At 39.5% G+C, this 20,647-nt stretch overlaps 1 protein-coding gene across 4 annotated transcripts in view; it reads right to left on the bottom strand.

The window, feature by feature from the left end:
• Positions 1 to 459: 459 nt before the first annotated feature.
• The window catches only part of LTBP1 (latent transforming growth factor beta binding protein 1), a 188,412-nt gene continuing 168,224 nt past the window's right edge, over positions 460 to 20,647 (bottom strand). For all 4 annotated transcript variants that reach the window (XM_036381048.1, XM_054514385.1, XM_036381049.2 and 1 more), the window contains 6 exons: positions 20,276 to 20,404; positions 18,799 to 18,939; positions 16,325 to 16,495; positions 6,199 to 6,321; positions 2,751 to 2,900; positions 460 to 1,497 (listed from right to left, as the gene is read on the bottom strand). In XM_036381048.1, coding sequence (XP_036236941.1) covers positions 1,328 to 1,497; positions 2,751 to 2,900; positions 6,199 to 6,321; positions 16,325 to 16,495; positions 18,799 to 18,939; positions 20,276 to 20,404 — 884 coding nt within the window. In that variant the 3' untranslated portion in view covers positions 460 to 1,327. The remainder of the gene's footprint in view (positions 1,498 to 2,750; positions 2,901 to 6,198; positions 6,322 to 16,324; positions 16,496 to 18,798; positions 18,940 to 20,275; positions 20,405 to 20,647) is intronic.

Below are 20,647 nucleotides of genomic sequence, written 5' to 3'. Positions count from 1 at the left end.
TAATCTCTCTCTCCTTCCACTGAAAAATAAGAGCTGATGGGAAGGTACAGTTCATCAAGAAAAGGAAATTCTCCCCCTTCTCCTCAGTATTTCTGAAAACCAGGCCATCATACTGTAGAGTGTTATTTGCAGATTTAGTGGGAAACATGCCTAAACCAGGAAAGAAAAAAAAATTCCATGTGAATCAGCTTCCAAGTCAAACAGTTTCTGTAGGTCTGTGTTTGAAATCTTCCCCCTGGAAGCCTAACTTCAGGCATTAACTAATTCAAGTTCTGGTCTTGTTAAAACAGAATGAGAAGGAAAAACCAGCCAGACAACTCCCTAAGACTGTTCAAATGTAAATTAAATCTAGTACTGAAAGGCTGATTCTTGTAAACACCTGAGGGCCGATTTTTGTAAAACAAACACACAGAAAAAAAAAAAGGGGGAGGGAGGAAAGGAGCCAAAATTAGTAAATAGTACTTTTTTTTCTAAAAAAAGGTGATTTTATTGAGTTTTAATATACAGCTTTAATATGTTAGGGTAATCATACAAGATCTCTCTTGTGTTCAATTTACACATTACAATAGAGATGTGAGCTAAAATCTTTTGGTTTAATGTACAAAAGGAATCCAATGTTGTCCACTAGCAGCTTTGAACTTGGCAAGAAAGGTTCTAAAGACTTTAAGTGCAGTAACAACCATAGAGGATACAAAATGAATATAAGGACTTTTCGCCAAGGTATATAAACATTTGAAAACAAATGGTGCCTGCTCCACAGGGCAGACAACTAGCAAATTTAAAAAAAAGTCACTGACCAATGTTCCAGGGAAGGAGGAGCATCACCCTGTGTAACAGTTCTTATAAAATGGACTAAGAATATCTGTATCATAGAATTTGTACTGATCAGAAAAAAGGTCTGAAAAGAAACAGTAGGCAAGGAAATGAACAATCAAAAAAATGACTTAGTAATATAAAATATTTCCATCACTATTTAAATGCCAAATTAATCAAGCAATAGTAAAAAAAATCCAAAACAAAACAAAAAACATAAAACCAAAGCTCTTCTGTTTCAAATAACAGCACTGTTTTTGATTATTTTCAAAGATTTTTTTTTATGAACACACTATATACTTGTTTCTTTCATACAGAGCAATGTGTCCATTTGGTCTGTCACTTCAGTGAAGCTGATAACAACCAACCCATCACGTCTCACCTTTGATACATTTTAACCCTTTTCTCCCCTTCTGTTTGCTACTCTGGCGCCTTCTCTCCTCAAGTTAAATACTTTTCTTCCTTTTCTTTATACAGTGCAGAGTATATGGGCTTAGGATGTGGAGATTTTCCTCTACTCCAGTTCACTCTCTGGTTCTGAGTTCAGTGGTGTGCAGTAGTTTGGCTTGTCTGAAGGCACATACCCTGGGAGACACAAGCACTTGTAGGACCCTTCTGTGTTGATGCACTTGGCATTCTTGCAGAGGGACATCCTGTTGTTCAGCTCATTGCACTCATTCACATCTGCAAAAAGGAGACATCAAAAGACACATGTGCTTGAGTCTGGTGTGTAGTTAATACTCATTTAGTTCCAGCATTGTTAGGACCAGAACAATCTGCACAAATGCCCTGGGAGCTTTATTTTCAGTTCCGATTGGGTGGAATTAGGCTGGGCCAAAAGCCCTAAAAGATGAATTGGGAAGAGGTGGAAGTTATCATAGGAAATCAATAGGGTATTAAAGGGCCTTAAACTGTTAGACTACCAAGTCCAAATTCAGCCCAGCTGCACAACAAAATTAAGTAACCACATACATGTGTTTATCTGATGACTGAAAAGTGACTTTTAAGAAAGAATCTTGAAGTTCTCAGCATAACATCTGTACTTTACCAGCTGAATACTTTAGGAGCTGCTGGTGCTGTCAACTGAATCGTTGTGAGGACAAACTACCTGCACTCAACACCACACAGCTTAGGTCTGACATACACAGCAGCTTTTCTTGCTAAGGAGGCCAGCTTGCCATAAAACCCTGAAGATTACAAGGCTCATAGGCAGCTCCTCCTCATAGAGCTGGAAGATTTCAGCTGTGTGTCACAAAGCAAAATGCTAAACAAGGTTAGTGCAGACCTTAAACTGAAATAATCACACTGTTTGTACTAGGCTTCTACACCGAGGGGTGGTTTTGCTTCATCTTCTCACTGACATTTGGTGTTCCCATGTTTAGTTGTTTTAATTGAAGATATAGATGGTCTTGGTTGGTGAACATGCAGATTAACTAGTCTGAGAGTGAGAGAAATAGTTGAGTGTGTTGACTGTTGAAGCCTGTGAAAATCAGGGGCCAAACTTCAGCAGCTGGTTATATGCATATTTAAGCAATCACTCTGAATCCACTCTAAAAATCCACTCTTAAAATCACTCTTCTGCTCTAGATCCAGTTCCATCCTCCTAGCTTACTTGAAGCCTTTAAAAAACATTTGGTCTGTACATTAAAGTCTTGATATAAGTTTAAGCTTAATTCCAAAAATGTGTATCTGTTCGCTTCTACTCTCTTAACGGGACACAGCTGTAATGACCAAGATGCACTGAGAAACACCAAGACAATTTTGTAACAATAATTACTAGCCTTTGCAGTGAATAAAACAAAGCTTGGATCTTTAATACAAGTCAGGTGATCATCCTTAAATCCTTTGTTCAAGGCCTTCTAAGGGGAAGTGAGTAAGTAAACTGACAGACCACCAGGAGATAACAGGGGATATTACAGGTGATATGCTATCCTCACCAACACAGGTCATTTTGGCCATGTCCAGGTGATAACCATCAAAACAGTCACAGGTGTAGCCCTCCTGGACTCTCACACATCGGCCATTTTCACATCCATTCAGAATACCACATTCCTCCGCTTGTAGCTCCTCAAAGCTGTTCAGGAAACCTGGGAGGAAAAATAATTGCAAACAGGCAGGTTACAAAGATATTGAATCAGTATACCCAAATATATATTGGGAGACTGAAATTCTCTCAGAAGTTTACTGGAATGTGACTTGACTTTGCAGAAAATAGGTCAGCTCTAGCAGAGCTGCACCATCTGGAGTTTTAAATGTACCAGAAAAGTGCTGTGATATGTTTCAAGATGGAAACTGAATAACTTGGTTAACTCTTAAGTTTTATTTTGTGTTAAAAATCTGTGATTTTTTTTTTTTGTAGAATGGAAACTCCATAATTTCTTTGTTTATTTTTTAAAGGGTAAGTTAGTGTTATCTAAATAGCACCTTTTATTTCAATTGTTTTGTTTATCAGCCTTTAAGGAAACAAATGGTCACGCAATTTGGGAAAGTTTCTTAAAACAGGATTGTAGAAAAATAAGGTGTGTGTGTGTAGAGGGGTAAGAGATGCACTATAATTTATCCAGAAGAAAACATATTAAAAAAAAATCAATCCCAGCTGCCATAAGGAAAATAAGAAGAAATCAGAGACTGCTTTCCTGTTGTGGTTTTTTGTTAACAGCCCTTTGGCTTGTGCTTCAGTGACTGGTGCCAGTACAAATACCTATAATCTACCAATTCCTCCTTGTCATAATTCTAGATGGTGAGCAGTCAAAGCTCAAAGAGTTGAGCTTTTTTTTTTTTCACCTCTTATACAAAGAGTTGTCTTTGTATTCAGTGGTTTGTATAATGCTTTTTGTGCTCCCTGCCTTAGGGCTTTTGTGACAGTTATGCTTTTATATATAAGGAAGAATTTATACGTACAAAATTATTTTACATTTTTAAATGTTCAGAGATTGTCTCCAGGACTGAACAAGTTCCTCTAAGATTTTTTTCACTAGCTTTCTGCTCATGGAGCAGTGATGTAACAGGACTGCAGATGGCAGCCCATCACATGAAACAGACTTCTGTGGAAAAAGCTGAGAATGTTTGAGTCATAAGTTTAAGAGCACAATGAGTAGAGAGGGGAAATTGGAGCTGGAGTGGAATAGAGTAGGATATATCTCCCCATCTGTCCTGTAACAGGTAGTGGCTCCTCCAACAAGCCAGCAACTTATTGAAAAACTGTTTACTGATTCGTATTGCAACAGCTGTGATACAGTATTTGCTAAGCTACCTTGGAATATGAATTTCTCCCTTCCTTATGTTTTTTCTCTTGTCTTTTCTTATTTACTCCATCCTCTCTTGGTCCTTGAGGCCCTCTTTTCTACTGACCTGCTTTTTCCTCTCCTATTCTGCCCTTTCCATACCTTCTTCCATTTAACTTCCATACTGCCATTTCCACTCCACCTCTCTTGATTACAAGTACTGTTCCTATCCTGGATTTTCTAGCATGGTGGGCTTCTGAGTAAGGATCAAGCTGGTCAGTAATAGGCTGAGTGGATTCTGAAGACACTGAACACATAATGTGAAGAAAGTACTTGCTGACAGATGTCACATCTCAAGAACATATATAATACACAGGATGTATACAAGTGCACATTACATGGGAAACATTGAGGTCTTTTTCATGAGCCTTGTAAATCACTTCTCAGTGCAATAGTATTGAGGATATTGAGCACTGTCATGATGCAGGTAACCAAGTTTCATTACTTGCTGGAGTTCTCTGGCAGAGCTTGTAGAGAGCTCAAGAGAGACCTTTAAAGTAAAAACCTTTTCTAATTTAGAAAACAGTGCCAAGAAAGGCAAAGATGTCCTCCCAAATACACTTTTATTTTTAAAATAAAAAGGCCCTCATAATTTATTAGAAATATAGCTTATATGTAGGCATATAGGCATGTGCATAAACTTATGTACACACATATATATATTTTTTTTCTCTCCCTCTCTCTCTGTCATGAATTCAGTATGTTGTAATTTTAACTAGCTAAAACTAAAATATGTATCATTCACAGCAAGTTCTACTTCACAAAATATACTCTAGTTCAAAACAGCTCAATAGGACCTGTATTGTAATTCTGAGGTATGTATTTGCTTCTGTAGAAACTGATTGCACAATGACAAATACTGCACTGAAGTACATGGCCCTGCCATGGGATGGGATGTATTGTATTCCTCACACAGCCTGCAGCAGGATTGTGATCCTGAAGTCTCTGATGCCCCATCTGGTTCAGTGATAGGATGGGAGAAAGAGCCATGAGCTCTCAAGCCTCTGTCCCTAAGAGTTTGGAACTAGGTGATCTTTAAGGTCCCTTCCCACTGCAGCCATTCCATGGTCTCAGCTGTGGATTCAAAACTTTCCACAATTTATCGTATTTATTTACCACTAAATGTTATACCTTGTTTATACCTTGTGAAATGCTTCTTTCCAGATTAACAGTACATTAACATTGCTTAGCCAGTCATTGTTCTGGGTTTTCATGGTGTAATCAGTAGTTTTCAGCTGTGTGACATTTCAGTTACACATCAACACTCAGTAACAATGACTGGGGAAGAACAGAGTGGCAACTTGCAGGCCATACCTATGGTAAAGCATGAGAAATTACCAGCTCCTTCTGATACTTTCACTTTTCTTCTCTAAAACTGTGTTGAAGTAAATAATAAAAACTGTGTCTGGACCTGTACAGGACTGCCTGATTTTGAGAAAGATGCTGAAATCTGTAAGCATTTATCTCATACAAATGTTAAAAGTGAGCTGGGCCTGACCCAACATAAAGAGCCCTGATATTCCTCAGGTACAAACAAGATGCTGTGTGCAATCCCTCACACCCTGCTTGGCAGGCCAGAGCATCCAGCCTCAAGTCCATACATGTGGGTATTCTCTGATCACACTGTGCTGTACATGTTCTCTGTTGAGCAAGAATGACTTGCATGCTCTCATTTCACCCATACAAGTTCTGCTGGGAAATCATGGAAAGATGAAGAGTTTTTTTTTTTCTTCTAAATTTAACGCACTCTGGAGAAATCTGTCCCATGCTCCAAAGGAAAATCAATTTGTGAGAAGGAAAATTGGCAAGCCTTTTGACCTTGAGCTGTAAAACTGTTGGTAAACACAAATTTAGTACACTTGGCACAAACTGTTTCACTAGATTAAAAATGAATTGTACCCTGAGCCCAACTGGACTCTCATACAAACCTGGCTCTTGAACTGGAACACCTGACTGAAAGCTAGTGTCCTAGGAATAACTAAAGCATAAATAGGCCACACTACCCAGAAGCAAAGAGAAGAATGAAACTGGCTACAGGGAAAAAAAAACTGAAGTAAAAATCTCATTTTGAGTCTTTTACATAACAGAGACTCTTGCTTACGGTCTTCAACGAAGTATGGATTGGTTTCTGGAGTGTAGTGCTCCTCAAAGTCAACCAAAGCATCCTGTCCATATGGCCGGCGAGATCCTGGAACGGGAATGTTGCACAGCTGGGCGTAATCCTCTGAGGGGGGGAAAGAAAATAAGATACAAAAGTAAACACACTTGTAACACAGGCTGCATTACATTAGTCCCAGAGCTGTGGTTCATGTTTGCTGGAAATAAACCTTTCTTCCTAGAAACGCCATAAATCTGCAGGAAAGAAAATTTCCAGAAAGCATTCTCTCTTCAAGAAGGATGTCATTAACATGTTAATGAGCCAAATATATACTATTAAGTCATAATAGGGATAACACTAGGGATAGATTTGAGTCAATAACTGTACAAAAAGTTATAGGTCAGGTTCTTCTGCTCTGCATGAGAAGCAAGAGCTGAGGGATGCTGTGTATCCCACTGCTGATGCACTTCTCTCCAGGGCTATCTCTGTTTATACTCCTCGTTCTGTGGAACAAAGGCTATCCCAGACCATCATGGCTGCTAGCAGAAGCCTCCCCAAGGGAAGTAAACTGGGGCAGGTACAGCCAATATTTCTGGCACTATCAGCCAAGCTGCAGAAATCAGAGTGAAAATATTTCTAGAATAGCCCACACTTATCACAAACTGTATCTTAAACCCACAGGATTAAAAGTGTAAGTGCTGTTCAAAGTCTCCTTGGCTATGAAGCTCAGAGCACGGGGAAACACACAGGAGAAAGAGTTACATCTGATTTTGTGCCTGTCTCTAAAAGCTGAGCAACACAAGTTAAGACCAAAGCAACTTTTCATTTTAGGTGTCAGAGTCCATGTTTGAAATGCTTAAGCAAAGTTTGACTCTTATAAATCAAATAAAAATTGTGTCAACTCTGTTTCTACTACCCTTTACTAAAAGACAAACAATGGAATTTATTTGAAAACAGAAATATTGTTAGAATAGAGCAACTCAGGTGCTCCCTTACTGTTGCTACAGTCTATTCAGCTTCTGGTTCTGTGAAGATTGCCTGGTATTCTGAGAATCAGGCAGAGAAAGGACGGGAAAGAAAAACCACCAAAAGAGAGGGAGGAAAAAAAGCCCTAAGCAGATACAGAATCCAAGAATTGCAGATGGTTGCAGAGCCAGAAACCTCACACTGTGTAGAACCGTCCCAGACAGCAAATAGTTGGATAAGTCCAGACTGCCTCTAGACAGTACAGAGCACAGCCCTACTTGCTGTCCAGCACTGTAATTTTATTTTTACAGGTAGTATCTCCTCCACCTGGAACGATTTTATTTTGTACTGAAAACACCAAAGTGTTCAAATAGTCTTTTTGAATTCTGTGGTCAACAACTTGGCCCTTTGAGAGCACAAGACAGAGCAGTACAGGCAAAGCTTGTCTGTGCACACCCAGAGCTGCCATGGCTGGCAGTCCAAATCTGCAGCATGAACTCCCCAGAGAACTGAAAAATCATTGTAAATCCCACCACATTTGCTGCAAGAGCAAAGTGGTTTCCTTTGAGGTATGTCCTCCAGAATATATTTATATACAGTAATAATATCCAAACACCACTTTTCTCTCCCAGAGAACAAAGTACACTGCCCAAGAGCAACATCCCAGGGCACAGGAAACAAAGCCAGCATGGCAAAATAAACAACATATAGCAAAGGTTACTTACATCCCTGACTGCACAGCTTCCCACTGAGATACTGTGATAATGAGCACAGTTTTAAGAGTTGTTATAGGACCAGAAACACCCCATTCTTCCTTCCCCACATCTAACCCCAGATTAACCTTCTTGCATGGGGACAAGTTATCATCTCAGAATGATCCCTTCATTCATATGGAATGGACACACAGGAAAGCTATGCAGAATAGTAAAAGCACTTTCTCACAGATGCCCACAAATGTTCTTGGCAAAGGAAATCTGTGTTCTACCACAAAATACTAATTCATCTGGCTGGTGCGGAGGAAACCACGACATAAAAACAGTCAGTGAGAGGCAAAGGGACAAGACAAGCAGCTCTTAGGGATCACTGCCTCTTCCACATAAATGTGACCTGATGGGAAGGGCTGAGCAGAACCTGTATACTGGCTTCCCCGATTACCCAGGGCTAATTTTGCCATTAGCGATACTGGTAGTTATAAACAGTGTTTTAGTTCTGAAGAAAGCAGTTGGAACTTTTGAAAATCCATACAGCTGGAGCTCTCATGTACATGAGAGTTGTGTAGTTTGATGATTGTGCAAGACTATTTTATATTGCGTGTCTGCCAATGCAAAGTTGTTCAACATCTAAGGAAGAATTAAGAAATGTTGACAACAGAAACTTGTTTCCTGCCCCACTGGTCCCTCAAAAATCAAGTTCTGAATGTCTGCATTTTTAGGTCTTATACCTGTAATACTCTCTTAATACTGTATGTTCTGTTTAGCTGTCCAAGTAGTATAGACTAGATCTCTTGTCTTTTAAATTGTGTTGATTCGGTCACTAGGTGCTCAGGCAATAAACCCAGAGGGAGAAATAGCAACTCACCTAAGAAACCAACAGTAGAAATTCAGGACCAATAACAATGGTAAGTTATCTATTTCACCTTTCTCAGCTTGTCTTTTTTTTTCTTTTCTTTGTTTCTTTCTTTTTTTTTCCCCAGGGAAAAAAAGGGTGTGCAGAGAGGAGAGTTCAAAGACTGAAAGGTATACGGGGGGCCACATTCTGGAAAGGTCATGAGAACTGGTGTTTTGAAATAAGGTAGACTTGAGACTTGGATCCCTGACAGAAATGAACCCATCAGAGTGCCCCTGTGGAGGATAGAACAAGTTACAGCAATGACACTTTCTGTTGTTTTAAACTTTTCCCCTTGTTATGCTATGTTCTTAGAGCTCAAATTAAAAATAATGTATTTGGGGTCACTGTGATGTATGCTGGTCACAGTTTCCCAGGGAAGGGAACTGCATGAACGGAGTGCTGCAAGATTTGTGCGTGAAAGCATGACTGGTGCACAGAAACTTGCAGGCAAGTATTCAAATGGAAGAAGAGCATGACATTGCCCTAGGGAAATGACGACAGGAGACTGAGATCAAGAAGGTGGTGAGGGGGCAGAGACCAAGACAGAACATGTAACTATCCATGAATGACAGAAGCATTTTAGTTGTCACAGAAATTATTGCTCACTTTGAAATGAATCTTTCAAGTAAAGTTGAAAGAAAATACTCTATAATTCACAATAAATGAAGAAATCTTTTTTATATAGATTTTTTCTGTACACTCATCTCTTGGCTGTGATCAGGGACAATATAACTACAGTTCAAGAGAAAAAAAACCCCTTTGTTTTTAATATAGCTTAGTCTACATTGGTCCACGTGTTTCTAAGTTTTTCTCATAACTTGCAAATGAAGCATAGAGACAGCTTGTTGTATAACTTAGGGTGTCTATTATCAAAGGAAGCTGATGTATGCTTCCAAAAATGTAAAGGATTTTTTTAAAGTCAGAAGTATTGCCTATTAAACAAGTGTTAGGGGATTATATCTAGACACATATAGATTATATCTATATGTGTACTGGTACAGATGTCAGCTGTAATTGGTGATGAAAGCTTGGCTGACAGAGATGACACAATATAAATTGTATGGACCAACTGGCTTTTAGGTTCTTGTTAGCAGAAAGGCAGCTGTGCAAATGTGCATCTAATTTGCATATAGAGTTGTAACTGAGCAGGCTCTTGTGAGTCTTACTTGTACCCAGAGGCCTAAAATTCCTAATGTCAGAAACATTATTCCATATTTCATGTATTTAAAGCAAAATATTATATAAAAAGCTTTTCCTGACACAACCATGAAACAACTACTCCACAGCCAGTCCAGCTCCTGCCCATAAAGAAAGCTTTATTTCTGTTCCAGCTCCTCAGAATTGTCACCATCACACACACAGAAGAAGCCAAGACTAAGAAACCAAACCAGATCCTTCAAATTATTTAAGAATGGAACAGTTTCAGCAAAGGTTCTAGACATCACTCTAAACTGGTTAAGTTTATGCTGTCTCAAGACACTGCATCATATGAGAACTAAAGCTAATGGTATTTCTGCTCTATATTTAGATGTACTATTTGACAATTTTGAAAACTTCGTTGATGCTGCCCATGGATAGATGCTAAGGTTTGCAGTGAACAGCATTGATATCTATTCTACAGCACAAGAAAAAGGTAAGGGTGTCAGTCTTTAAGGTTATTTTTTATTAGTTAAGAAGGATGTTTATATTCTCTCATGAACACACTCTAAATGAAATACCTGAAAAAGATTCACAGTGGATGTAAAGCTCTTGCTAAGATGAAATAATTACCAAACTGATTGTCTCAAAACCTCTTGGTGGTGACCTTTTGTTCCACTACTAATGCTTTTTAAGTTTCCTAAAATGATCTTGTCATTCCTTTTGCTCCAAGTAGATAGTTAGAAGTTGTAGTAAAAGTCAGGTTGTTTCTGACACAACTTTGCACATGGCTTTCTGACTCCTTGCTGATTTCCATGAACACTTGGAATGTGAGGTTCCATGAGAAAGAACCTTTAGCCAAAGCTACTCTGCATGTCTCTCCTAACCTTCAGAAAAAGCACTGAAACGCTTCATCAACAGAAATTAAATCAGCCAAAAATCTGCACAACCAAACACAAGAATTTGAATATTCAAGGCCCAATCACTGCAATATTTTAAGCCCAGAGGACAGAATCCATTTGACCAGATTCCTTACCACAAAGGAAGGAGCCACAATGCCATCCTAAATGGAAAGATGAGCAATGATCTACAGAAATGAATCAAGTGCCTCTCTGCTAATCTTTACCATCCCAAAAGAGGAGAGATGAAAACTCATCCTTTACACACATTGGCTTTCCCTGTACTTGCAGATCTTCATGAGTGACACTAGCCAGAACTTAAAGAGAACACTATGTTCTCATAATATGGAAGCTCAGCCCAGAACTTACTCAATGTTTACAAAGGATACACAGAGTTCCTTTGCAACAAAAACGCAATCCAAACAATCTGTTCTGCCAGAAATGGGCAGAATTCAACTCCATGTAGGCATCTCTGAGGATCTGCATCTGAATTAGTTGTTCATTGTCCATTTTAATCCATGGAAAGAGAGAAACACTTCTAGGACAGCATCTCATTGTAAAGCACATGTCTAGAACAGATCAGGGGAATATATTGCTCAGGGTGCTGATTTATCTTTCCTGATGGAAGGAAAAAATGGCAGCACTGATGTGGGTTTCTGTATAAAAACCACAATAGGAAATTGTCCAAGAGAAATCCTACATTATACAACAGCCCAGGTGATCCACATTACCCACTACTCTCAGTGTTCTCCCAGCATGGGCTTTGCAAATGGTAAGGTGGAGATAAAGAGAAACTTCAAATACAGTATGAACTGCAGTTCTTTACGTGATTTCTAATCCCACAGAACATCTGAAACGTCTACTGACTGGAGATCTACCATTGTCTTTTCTGCAGATCTTCTAAACATAAAGTGGTTCCATAAAACCCCACAAAGTAATAGAATTCAAAGGTTAAAGAGTAGAAAAATTATTTCTAAGGATACACAAATAAGCAGGCTGATAAACGGAATGCTGGTGCCTCTTCCAGGTACTTTAGAATGTGTTCATGACATTATCTTAGTACTCAAACCAACAAAAAAGTCTAAGTTACAGATGTAGTAATGTACCCCCAATCTCAATAGTTATTAAAACATCTCCTAAAACTGCTGAGTCCCAGACCTACCTCACCCTGGTTTACTGTATGAAAGCTTCTCCAGGCTACAGCTACAGAAAAGAAATTACCTCCTTAACTGACTGACATCTCTTTGGTTCAGGGGCTCTTAATAACACCTTACAGCAACTTCAGGTGTTATTGAAGCAGAGGTGGTGCTGCACTGCAATAGCCTCAAAACTATCATTTTGCAAAAACAAAAATAGGCTGTCTCTGTAAATTAAATGCTGACCCCAGCACACCACATCACTCAACATTTTCTAGATGATAGTTCTGTCTCCTCTCTTCAAGTTTCCTGCAACCATATACCTTGCCTAAAATCCATCCCAGTCCCCTAAGGGTCTCGCAGGAATTTCTGGAGTCTCAGAACATTTACAGTTCAGGTCCTACAAAATCAAGTTAACTTGAGGTGTATATGGCTTTATTTTAGATTTCAGATTTTTTCAGTCTGGGCCCGTTGCTCTGTTTTCTGGCATGGAGGCTTTGACCCAGCTGCTAAACCTGTTGCTGCCTGTCTTGCTACCAGTTACTAGACCATGGACTCTGGATGGAGAGAGTTGGGCTGGTAGGCACTAACAGTAAATTGACCAAGGACGCAGAATTTCCAAAGGCCAGGCATCCAACATGTATTTTTTTGTGTAGGTGCAATGAAGAAAGGATGATTTGCTGTTGTTTTCTAAACCAAAAAGTATCAAATTTTCTAATTTTTGTCAACTGGTCAATTTCTACAGATTGCCAATGACAAACCTAAAATAACACAGAAGTGCTTTAAGAATAACTACAAAACTTCTATTACTGTTCTTTGGGCAAACACAGACTAATGGCACAGTGAGCTCAGAGAGAATACATTTCAGTAGTCAACATTTTGGTATTGATGAAATCTGTGAAAGTCTTTATCCGCAATGATGATATACTAAGATAATTGAAATAATTAATTACAAGATAATTGAATGTAATTGAAAACAACTTCTTTACTTCTCTTGTTTGCACAAGTCAGATGTACTCAACCACAGCAGTACAGCTCATGTTTGCAGTATTTTGATCAGGACTTTGAACCAATAATGTGAGTTTTTTCTCAATGTTGTCACCAAAATACTTACCAGTCTTACTGTTGTTAAGATGTTGCTGTTGATATTCGTTGCAATATCAAAAAATGCTACTTATTTTTGTCTCAGTCTCTGAATGTTTGGAGTGGAATTTGTTTAATTAAGCACTGCTTATTAGCTTTTAGAAACAGTAGCAACCATGTAAGTTCTGTTTTCAGGCTGATATAAGATTGTATTTCTTTTTGCTTAATATGGATAAATTCTTACAAGAGTGCTCTATCTTCTCACTGGTTTTATGCTGGATCCTACTCAAACAGCATATTTAAATCTTGTCATGAAAAAATGGAAGCACTTTAAAGACAAGTTGGGTTACAAAAGCTAGAGGTTATTTTTTAATAAAGCATTAATATCTTTAGAAGGGACTTGCAAAAGTACCACTTATGGTGATAGGCCTGTATTTCCTTCTTTCTAAGGGTGGTGACTAGATCTTCAAATACAATGGGACTATAAACAAGGTGAAAGGAAACCACAGATCTGTACTATGATCCAACTCCTTTCATGGTGGAAGTCTTGTGGTAATAATGCTTTTCACATCAGCATGTCTGCTTTAACATGTGTTAAAAATCTTCAGAATGCCCCTAAGTGGGGAAAGAAGCAAACACCTTCAGTAGTAAACCCAGCCAACACAATACCTAAGTATTTAAAAATGGAGAAATTCCAGGTTCCCCAGCCAGGACCTGAACCTGTGACCTGATGGCCTGGAGGTGTGAAAGCACTCTCCTGAGCCAATGATATCACTGTAAGGGCTACAGACTGAAGACATGTCAAATGAATCATTTATTCAGTTCAGTCAGCTTCAAATTTTTCTTGGTAAATGTTCCCGAACACAGAGAAAGGCTTCCAGGTTTCTGTGTGGGTGAGTGCACATGTGTGTGAGGACAAATGAGCACATACCATATCCACTAAAAATATGAGAGCTTGCATGTTTGTTCTGACATAATAAACATTAACTATGCTTTTCTTTTTAGCTATGTTCCAATCTATAGGGATAATTTAAAGTATTTGGGATCAAAGGGTATGCCTCAGTTTCAGTTAAAGCAGATACTTCTCAATGCAAATGAAACCACATAAAAGTTATCTTGCGTCCGGAGGGAGAAAGATTTTATTATCCAGCATAATGTTCTTCAGCTTTGACTAAGGATCATCCAACTGACGTTTAGGATGTTATCCATTGGGAACCTCCATGTAATTTTTAAAATGAATTTCTCAATTTCCTTCATAGAGCTATTGGGGATTTATACCCCACTGTTGGCACAGAATCCAAAATCCTGTGTTCCTAATGATCAAAATACATCTAGTATTTTCAGACTGAAATAGTTCCAATTTTTTTCCTGCACTTTTGTTTAAATTAAAAGCTTCTGGGAATCCTCCATGATTGTGCTCTAGAGGAGAGTCTTTGAATTTGCAGTCTTTGTTCTGCAGCTATGTTTGAAATTTTTCATCTTCCCTTGTGAGGCAGGTTCTCTTTGCCGGACCATGTTGGTGGTCCTTATCTCTTTTTTTTCAGATTTATCCTGCTTTAAATGTAACTAGGTAGAAATCTCCAGAAGTAAATCTTATACCTAATTTAACTCTCTCTAACAGGAACAGCTTTTCTTTGCTCCTTCAGGATTGCATGACACAGATGGGACACTTTCACCATGTGATGAACTTTGTAAGAAGAAAAACTCCTCTAATCTGCTCAATCTTTCCACTTGAGGAGTTCCAGGCCATAGTAATGATTCCTGCTATTAGCTGTTGCCCTGTATTTGTCTTTCAAATACAGGGCAACATTACATTTCTTTCCACTGCATTTGTTATTCTAGCAGGTATAGTAATTCGATGTCCTCATGTAAGATTTGTTCTGACAAAGACATTTCAAAGATTTCCAAATCTTATAAATCAAGTTGCTGTCGTGTCCATGTTTTTCTTCTTCAGTCTCTTCCTGGGGTAAGCATCAGCCAGCAGTTACTCCAGCCAACATCATCAAAATCAGATGCTTTTTTTTCAGTTGCTGCATTTCCAAAGCAAACTCAAACAAGTAAAGATATCTAAGAACAGGTTCAGGGACCTTGCAAGTAAATTATAAAAGCATACAACCCAAGCAGACAGAAACAGCCATATTAATGCTTCACTGAGCCTCTCTACGTAGTTTTTTAATTCCTGGGTTTTTCCTACAAGTAAAACATGTATTGCTTTAGCCACAACATTTACCATTAGAGTAACAAAGGCCCAAGTGAAAATCCAGGAATGTTCACAATAAAATGCTTTACCAGTGCAGGTTGGTATTCCTACATGGAAAGATATGTCACTGAAAGACACATTTATACAAAGAAAGCTGCATCCAAACTAGGCCTTGGAAAAGTTCATACTGGGGGGGGGGGGGGTAAGAAGTTTGTATCATGCCACCAGACTGTGTAACCAGGGCTGATGCATCTCAGGCAAAGCATGACATCTACCTATGCTGCTTCCACTAGCCCCTTCTCCAGAACCCAGAAGTAAATCTGTGTGTCGAAGACATGTCTCTCTGTATCCATTCAGCTTTTGTAGTCACCACAAGTAACACCTTCTACCTGAAACTACCTGAACTATCACAGAAGAGTATCTGATTTCCAAACACGTAAACAAAATATAGTCTTTTCAAAATACAACAGCCAGCTTTCTTTTTAACACTAAACGATTGTATTTGCCGGGATGCCCCAATGAAGGCAGGAATGATGCATCTGACTCCATGTTCTCAGAAGACTGATTTAATACTTTATTATACTATATTTTATTAAAGAATACTATACTATACTAAAGAATACAGAAAAGATACTTACTGAATGCTAAAAAGATAATAATGAAAATTCATGACTCGTGGAAAAATCTTTCCAGAGTTTTGACATGGTTTGGCCCCAATTGGCCAATGAGTCATAACAACTCACACCAGAATCCAATGAAACAATATCACCTGTGGGTAAACAATCTCCAAACACATTCCAGAAGAGCACAGCACAGGAGAAGCAAATGAGATAAGAATTGTTTTCCTTTTCCCTGAGGCCTCTCAGCTTCCCAGAAGAAAAATCCTGGGCGAAGGGATTTTTTTCAGAGAACATGAATGCCACACTAAACTATATTCTCTGGAAATTCTTCAGTCCTTATTGGTAACCCATTTCTCTTAACTAGAGGGGCTAGGGGTTTTTTGTTCTTTTTCATGTTACTGGTGCAGGTACAAATGCAAGGGATGAAAGCAATGGAGTGTTTCAAGCACTGTTGGAGCAGTGCTGTGTGTGTTTCCTTACCTGACTCCTTCATGGGACACAGGGCGCACTGCATGCCCCAGGCCTCCCCGTACAGGCAGCAGCACTCCGTGTACGTCGTCTGCTTTCCAACCAGCGGGCGACTACAGACGAAATCGTCACTTAGGTGCTGCCAGCAAAGGTCCTGGTAGACCTCAGCTTCTTCAGTTTGTTCTGATGGAGAAGACAGGATTAGGTCATTGTCACAGCACTGTTATTTAAATAAGCTGCTGGTATAATGATAAAATTTGTAAATTTAAATAAGAAAAATAACTCAGCTTTACAGACTTTGCTGAATACAAATTTAAGCTAAGAAGTCATGACCTTTTTTAAGGTCATGAGGTAGCTCATCCCTTGAATGTTCAGCTTTGGAAAAATCTTAAAATGTCCTGAGTTGTCACATTAGGCCAATTTAAAAGCACATTGTGTTGGATATCCAAAAACCAGATCTTTCTAAATCATAGTCATTGCTGAACACTTAACAGGGATTCAGCTCAGCTCCCATGGAAGTTAACAGAGCTTGACAAAAAACAGCATTGGGAGAGAGGTGAATGTTTGGGGAACTCCATCCACACAATAGATCTTTAAAAGTTGTTATTTTGCTTTTCTTATATTGCAATCAATGCATCTGAAAGAACTTTTACAACTAGGGCAGAGCTGAACAAAAATTTTACATGGTCTCCCTGGGAGACTGGACAAATACTTGGAAGACAGAGTCCCATTAACTAAACAGACAAACTACATCAGTCTCAGGAAATCCCCTGAGCTGAAAATAGCTGGAGGCTGAGAGAGTGCTGGGGAGGGTGAAGAGGAGTATTGTTTATCTGCCCTCCTGGTCTCCAATCATCCACTTACAGCTATTGTTAAAGACAGAACACTGCTGTGAACTACTGTCACATTCTTATGAACATTAACAAAAATCTGTATTTTTGTCAAGGCTGGAATATTTCAGAGGCATAATAGTTTTGACACAGATCTCAGAAGAAACCATTCCCAGTCCCAGCAAGTTCTGATCACTGCTGATCAGAAGGAGAGGAACTGTAAACTTAATCTTCCACTTGTAATGTAAAAACCTCAGCACAATAGTCTTGTGAAGACATCTGCAAGGTTTTGATTTTGTTCCAACACAGAGTGAAAAATAAGTGTTGTCACAAAGCAAGGTTCTGTTTTGTCTGTGCATATCCATTTACTGCATTTTTACATTATGCATGGCTGAGTACAGAACCGGAACCTCACTCAAGAGCAAAACAGAGCTCTGAAAGCATGAAGGTGATCACAGCTTAGATACGTATTCTACTAAGAGCTTGCCAGAATATGCAGTGAAAAGCAGCAGTGGGTCTCTGCAACTGACTCCAAATTCTGCTGGCAGCAAAAGAACCAGCCTGCCCCCTCCCTCTGTGTGTGAGGGGGACATTGCCAGTAGCGACACAAGGCTTGAGTGCTCTGTGCTGGCTGAGATGTTCACTGCTGTGTCAGCCAAATGTCTCATGACAGAAGACCCTTTGGGCTCTTGCATTCTCTTCACATCCTAGATGAACCCAAAGGACAATCCTGCTCTTGGTTTGTTTAACTGAAGATTGAACAATAGAAATGCTGTGGTTCTTTCACAGTTTCACGCAACAGGGCGACCGCATTACTCCTCAAAATCTCAGCCTTACAATTTGGAGTGACTAAAGCAGGCATTCAGTCTGTATTCCCATTTCCTTTTACAGAAGCATCTCAGGAAAATTCACTGCAAGTTGCAGGAACCAGAGGTCTGGATTTATGGCTATACAGTGCCAGCATTAAATCAAACCCATTGTAACACCTCTGTCGAAAATATGAGTGGCATAAACAAAGCTGTACAGACTGCATAATGCTCTGATTTCTGAGAGGTTTCCAAGAATCTCATAATATCTAACTTTTTTTTTCTGAAATAAGTGTCTATTGAAATTAAAAGCACACACAAAAATGTTACTTCAACACTGACGTTGAAGCCCACAGCTTGAAACTGTGAGCTCAATGTGCCTTCAAAGTCAATCAATTGAAAGCACACATACAATTTTAGCTATTTCCTCCTATATCCTGTCATTCCTGTTTTTATTTTACTTTGGTAGAACTGAATCTCGAGACTTAGCCTGCAGCCAAACCCCAGCCTTACTGAGACAGCAAGCAGGCTGTGCCTCATTACCTACAAGGCTGGACAAGGCAGACGCAGAGCTGTTGAACTGGCTGAAGACTCCTCAGCCCGAGCCTAATCTCACAATACTTCCAGCAATGTCCTGTCTGTATGGGCAAAGTGGAGCACTGTGGAGTCCTACATCATGGTGCCTTCTGGATCAACAGATGACGGTCCAAGCATTGCCTTCCAAAATCCTCCAGAAGAGCAGGCTCATCCAAGGATGACCCAGTCTAAGCTTAGACTTTGGGTCTGTAGCCATGTCAGCACCACCTCGTAGAGGTGTACTCACTTCAGTAATATGTATAATGGATCATACCACTTGAATCTGCTGGTCTGATGCATCGCTTTTCTGTTGCGTCCAAAACCATTGGGTGTGTACAGAAACAGTTGTAAGATCCTTCTGTGTTAATGCACTGGCCATCAATACAGCTGTTTGGGTCCTGACATTCATCCGTGTCTTTAAAATGGAAGGAAATGTATCAAGGAAAGCCAGCACAAAGTATTTGCATTGTGTTAATCTATGTTTTTATTTTCCTATATTAGGAGCAGACTTCCCTGCATGCCTTCTGTAAATTACCACAAATACCCATTGCTGGCAAAAAAATCCTGCCTGTGCCCATGGAGAAGGACAGACATCTGAAGGATGCTGACCTCTGATCCTCAAGTCTTATGGAGCTAGTACAGAGAAGTACTTGGGAGGATAAAGAGGCTTGTTGTAGGGGTTGCAGTGCCAGGAATACCCTGCACTCAGTATAGCTGCTACTGCTTCCCACATTCCTCTCCCTTTAGGAGAATACCAGCAGGCAGGTGGGCATACTCTTAGTGATTTCTTGTGAGCTTGTTAGAAGAAGAGATCACCTTACCTAGCCATGGTAGTTATTTTTCTTAGTTTGTCTTGGAAAGCAAAAGCTGAAATTTAGCTCAAAGGGAAGAGCAGGCCACTTCAGATAAATTACATGTAGTCAGCTAAAATCCCACCCTTTGTAAAGAATAATCATAGAATCCCAAGGTAAAAGGCTCTCTTATTGCAGTTGCAAAAACTTTCTTCCTTTCATTATGCCATTCTGCACATTATACATGGTTCTCTGCTTACAAAGCAAAAGCCAGGGTCATGGTCATAAGTAATTTTCAGTTGAATACCAGAACCAAAAGAGTACAAGGTTGTGCAGGCTAAAATGGTCTTATCAATGACCTCAACTGTAATTTCACATTGTATATTAACTCCTTGGGGAAAATAGCTGTCCTTGAAACAAAAAAAAAAAAAAGTCTGCATTAATTTGATTTAATAAAGTAAACCCAGAACACTTACCAAATGAAAGGTGAGCTTCAATATACAGGCTTTCACTGCTCACCTCAAATACAAAGAACAGAAGGCTAAACTGTCCCTTGGCACAGTGAAGCAGCAGTGTGCATGTAAGGAGGGAGCCCCCTCTGATCACTTTGTGCTGCCTGCATTAAGGCTGGCACCAGGTCTTGACTGTGCACTCAAAGGAGCACAAAAGGCTGTTCTGGAGATGAAAACTCCTGGGAGTAATTTGCTGAAAAAGAAGGCAAATAAAGCAAACCCTGCTCTACATGCTACAGCCATGTCATCCAGAATTGCTGCTCAGCCAAGCAGAAGGAAGGGAAATGACCCAATGCATCTTACAAAACTGCTACAGGAGTCCAGAGGCCCAGTGTTTCTCCCCTTACTGGAAATGCCACAGTTGTGATGGGAATCCTGCTATAGGAGTCTGCTTGTTTTGTCCATCTGCATACCATTATAGTGACAAGACCACTTTAAATAAACTTACCAAAGCACTGGAGCTTAACAGGGTCATAGTATGTGCCTTGTTTGCAGTAGCACTCATAACCTGGCTGCGTATTCAAACAGAAGCCGTTTTTACAGATTTCTTGGCCAAAGAGTTGGCATTCATCAGCATCTGGGGAGAAAACATAAAGGCTGTGTTACCATTGTTATTATGGTGACATGTAGACAAACAAGATGGAATAAATCCTATACACTTCTCTGTTCAAGCAAACTTCAGTTTAAACAGAAAATCCCAGGAGCACAGATATCCACAGAAAAAAACCCCTCAGACAACTGGTATGGAAGAGGCTATGTAGCCAGAATGGAAATGGAAAAATTGGTGGACTCTTACTTCTCTTTGTCAGAATTAAGTCCC

The sequence above is a fragment of the Molothrus ater genome, chromosome 3, assembly GCF_012460135.2.
Source record: "Molothrus ater isolate BHLD 08-10-18 breed brown headed cowbird chromosome 3, BPBGC_Mater_1.1, whole genome shotgun sequence".
NCBI classification, from domain to species: domain Eukaryota; kingdom Metazoa; phylum Chordata; class Aves; order Passeriformes; family Icteridae; genus Molothrus; species Molothrus ater.
The sequence above is the reverse complement of the archived record's forward strand: the minus strand, read 5'-3'. Positions and strand labels throughout refer to the sequence as shown.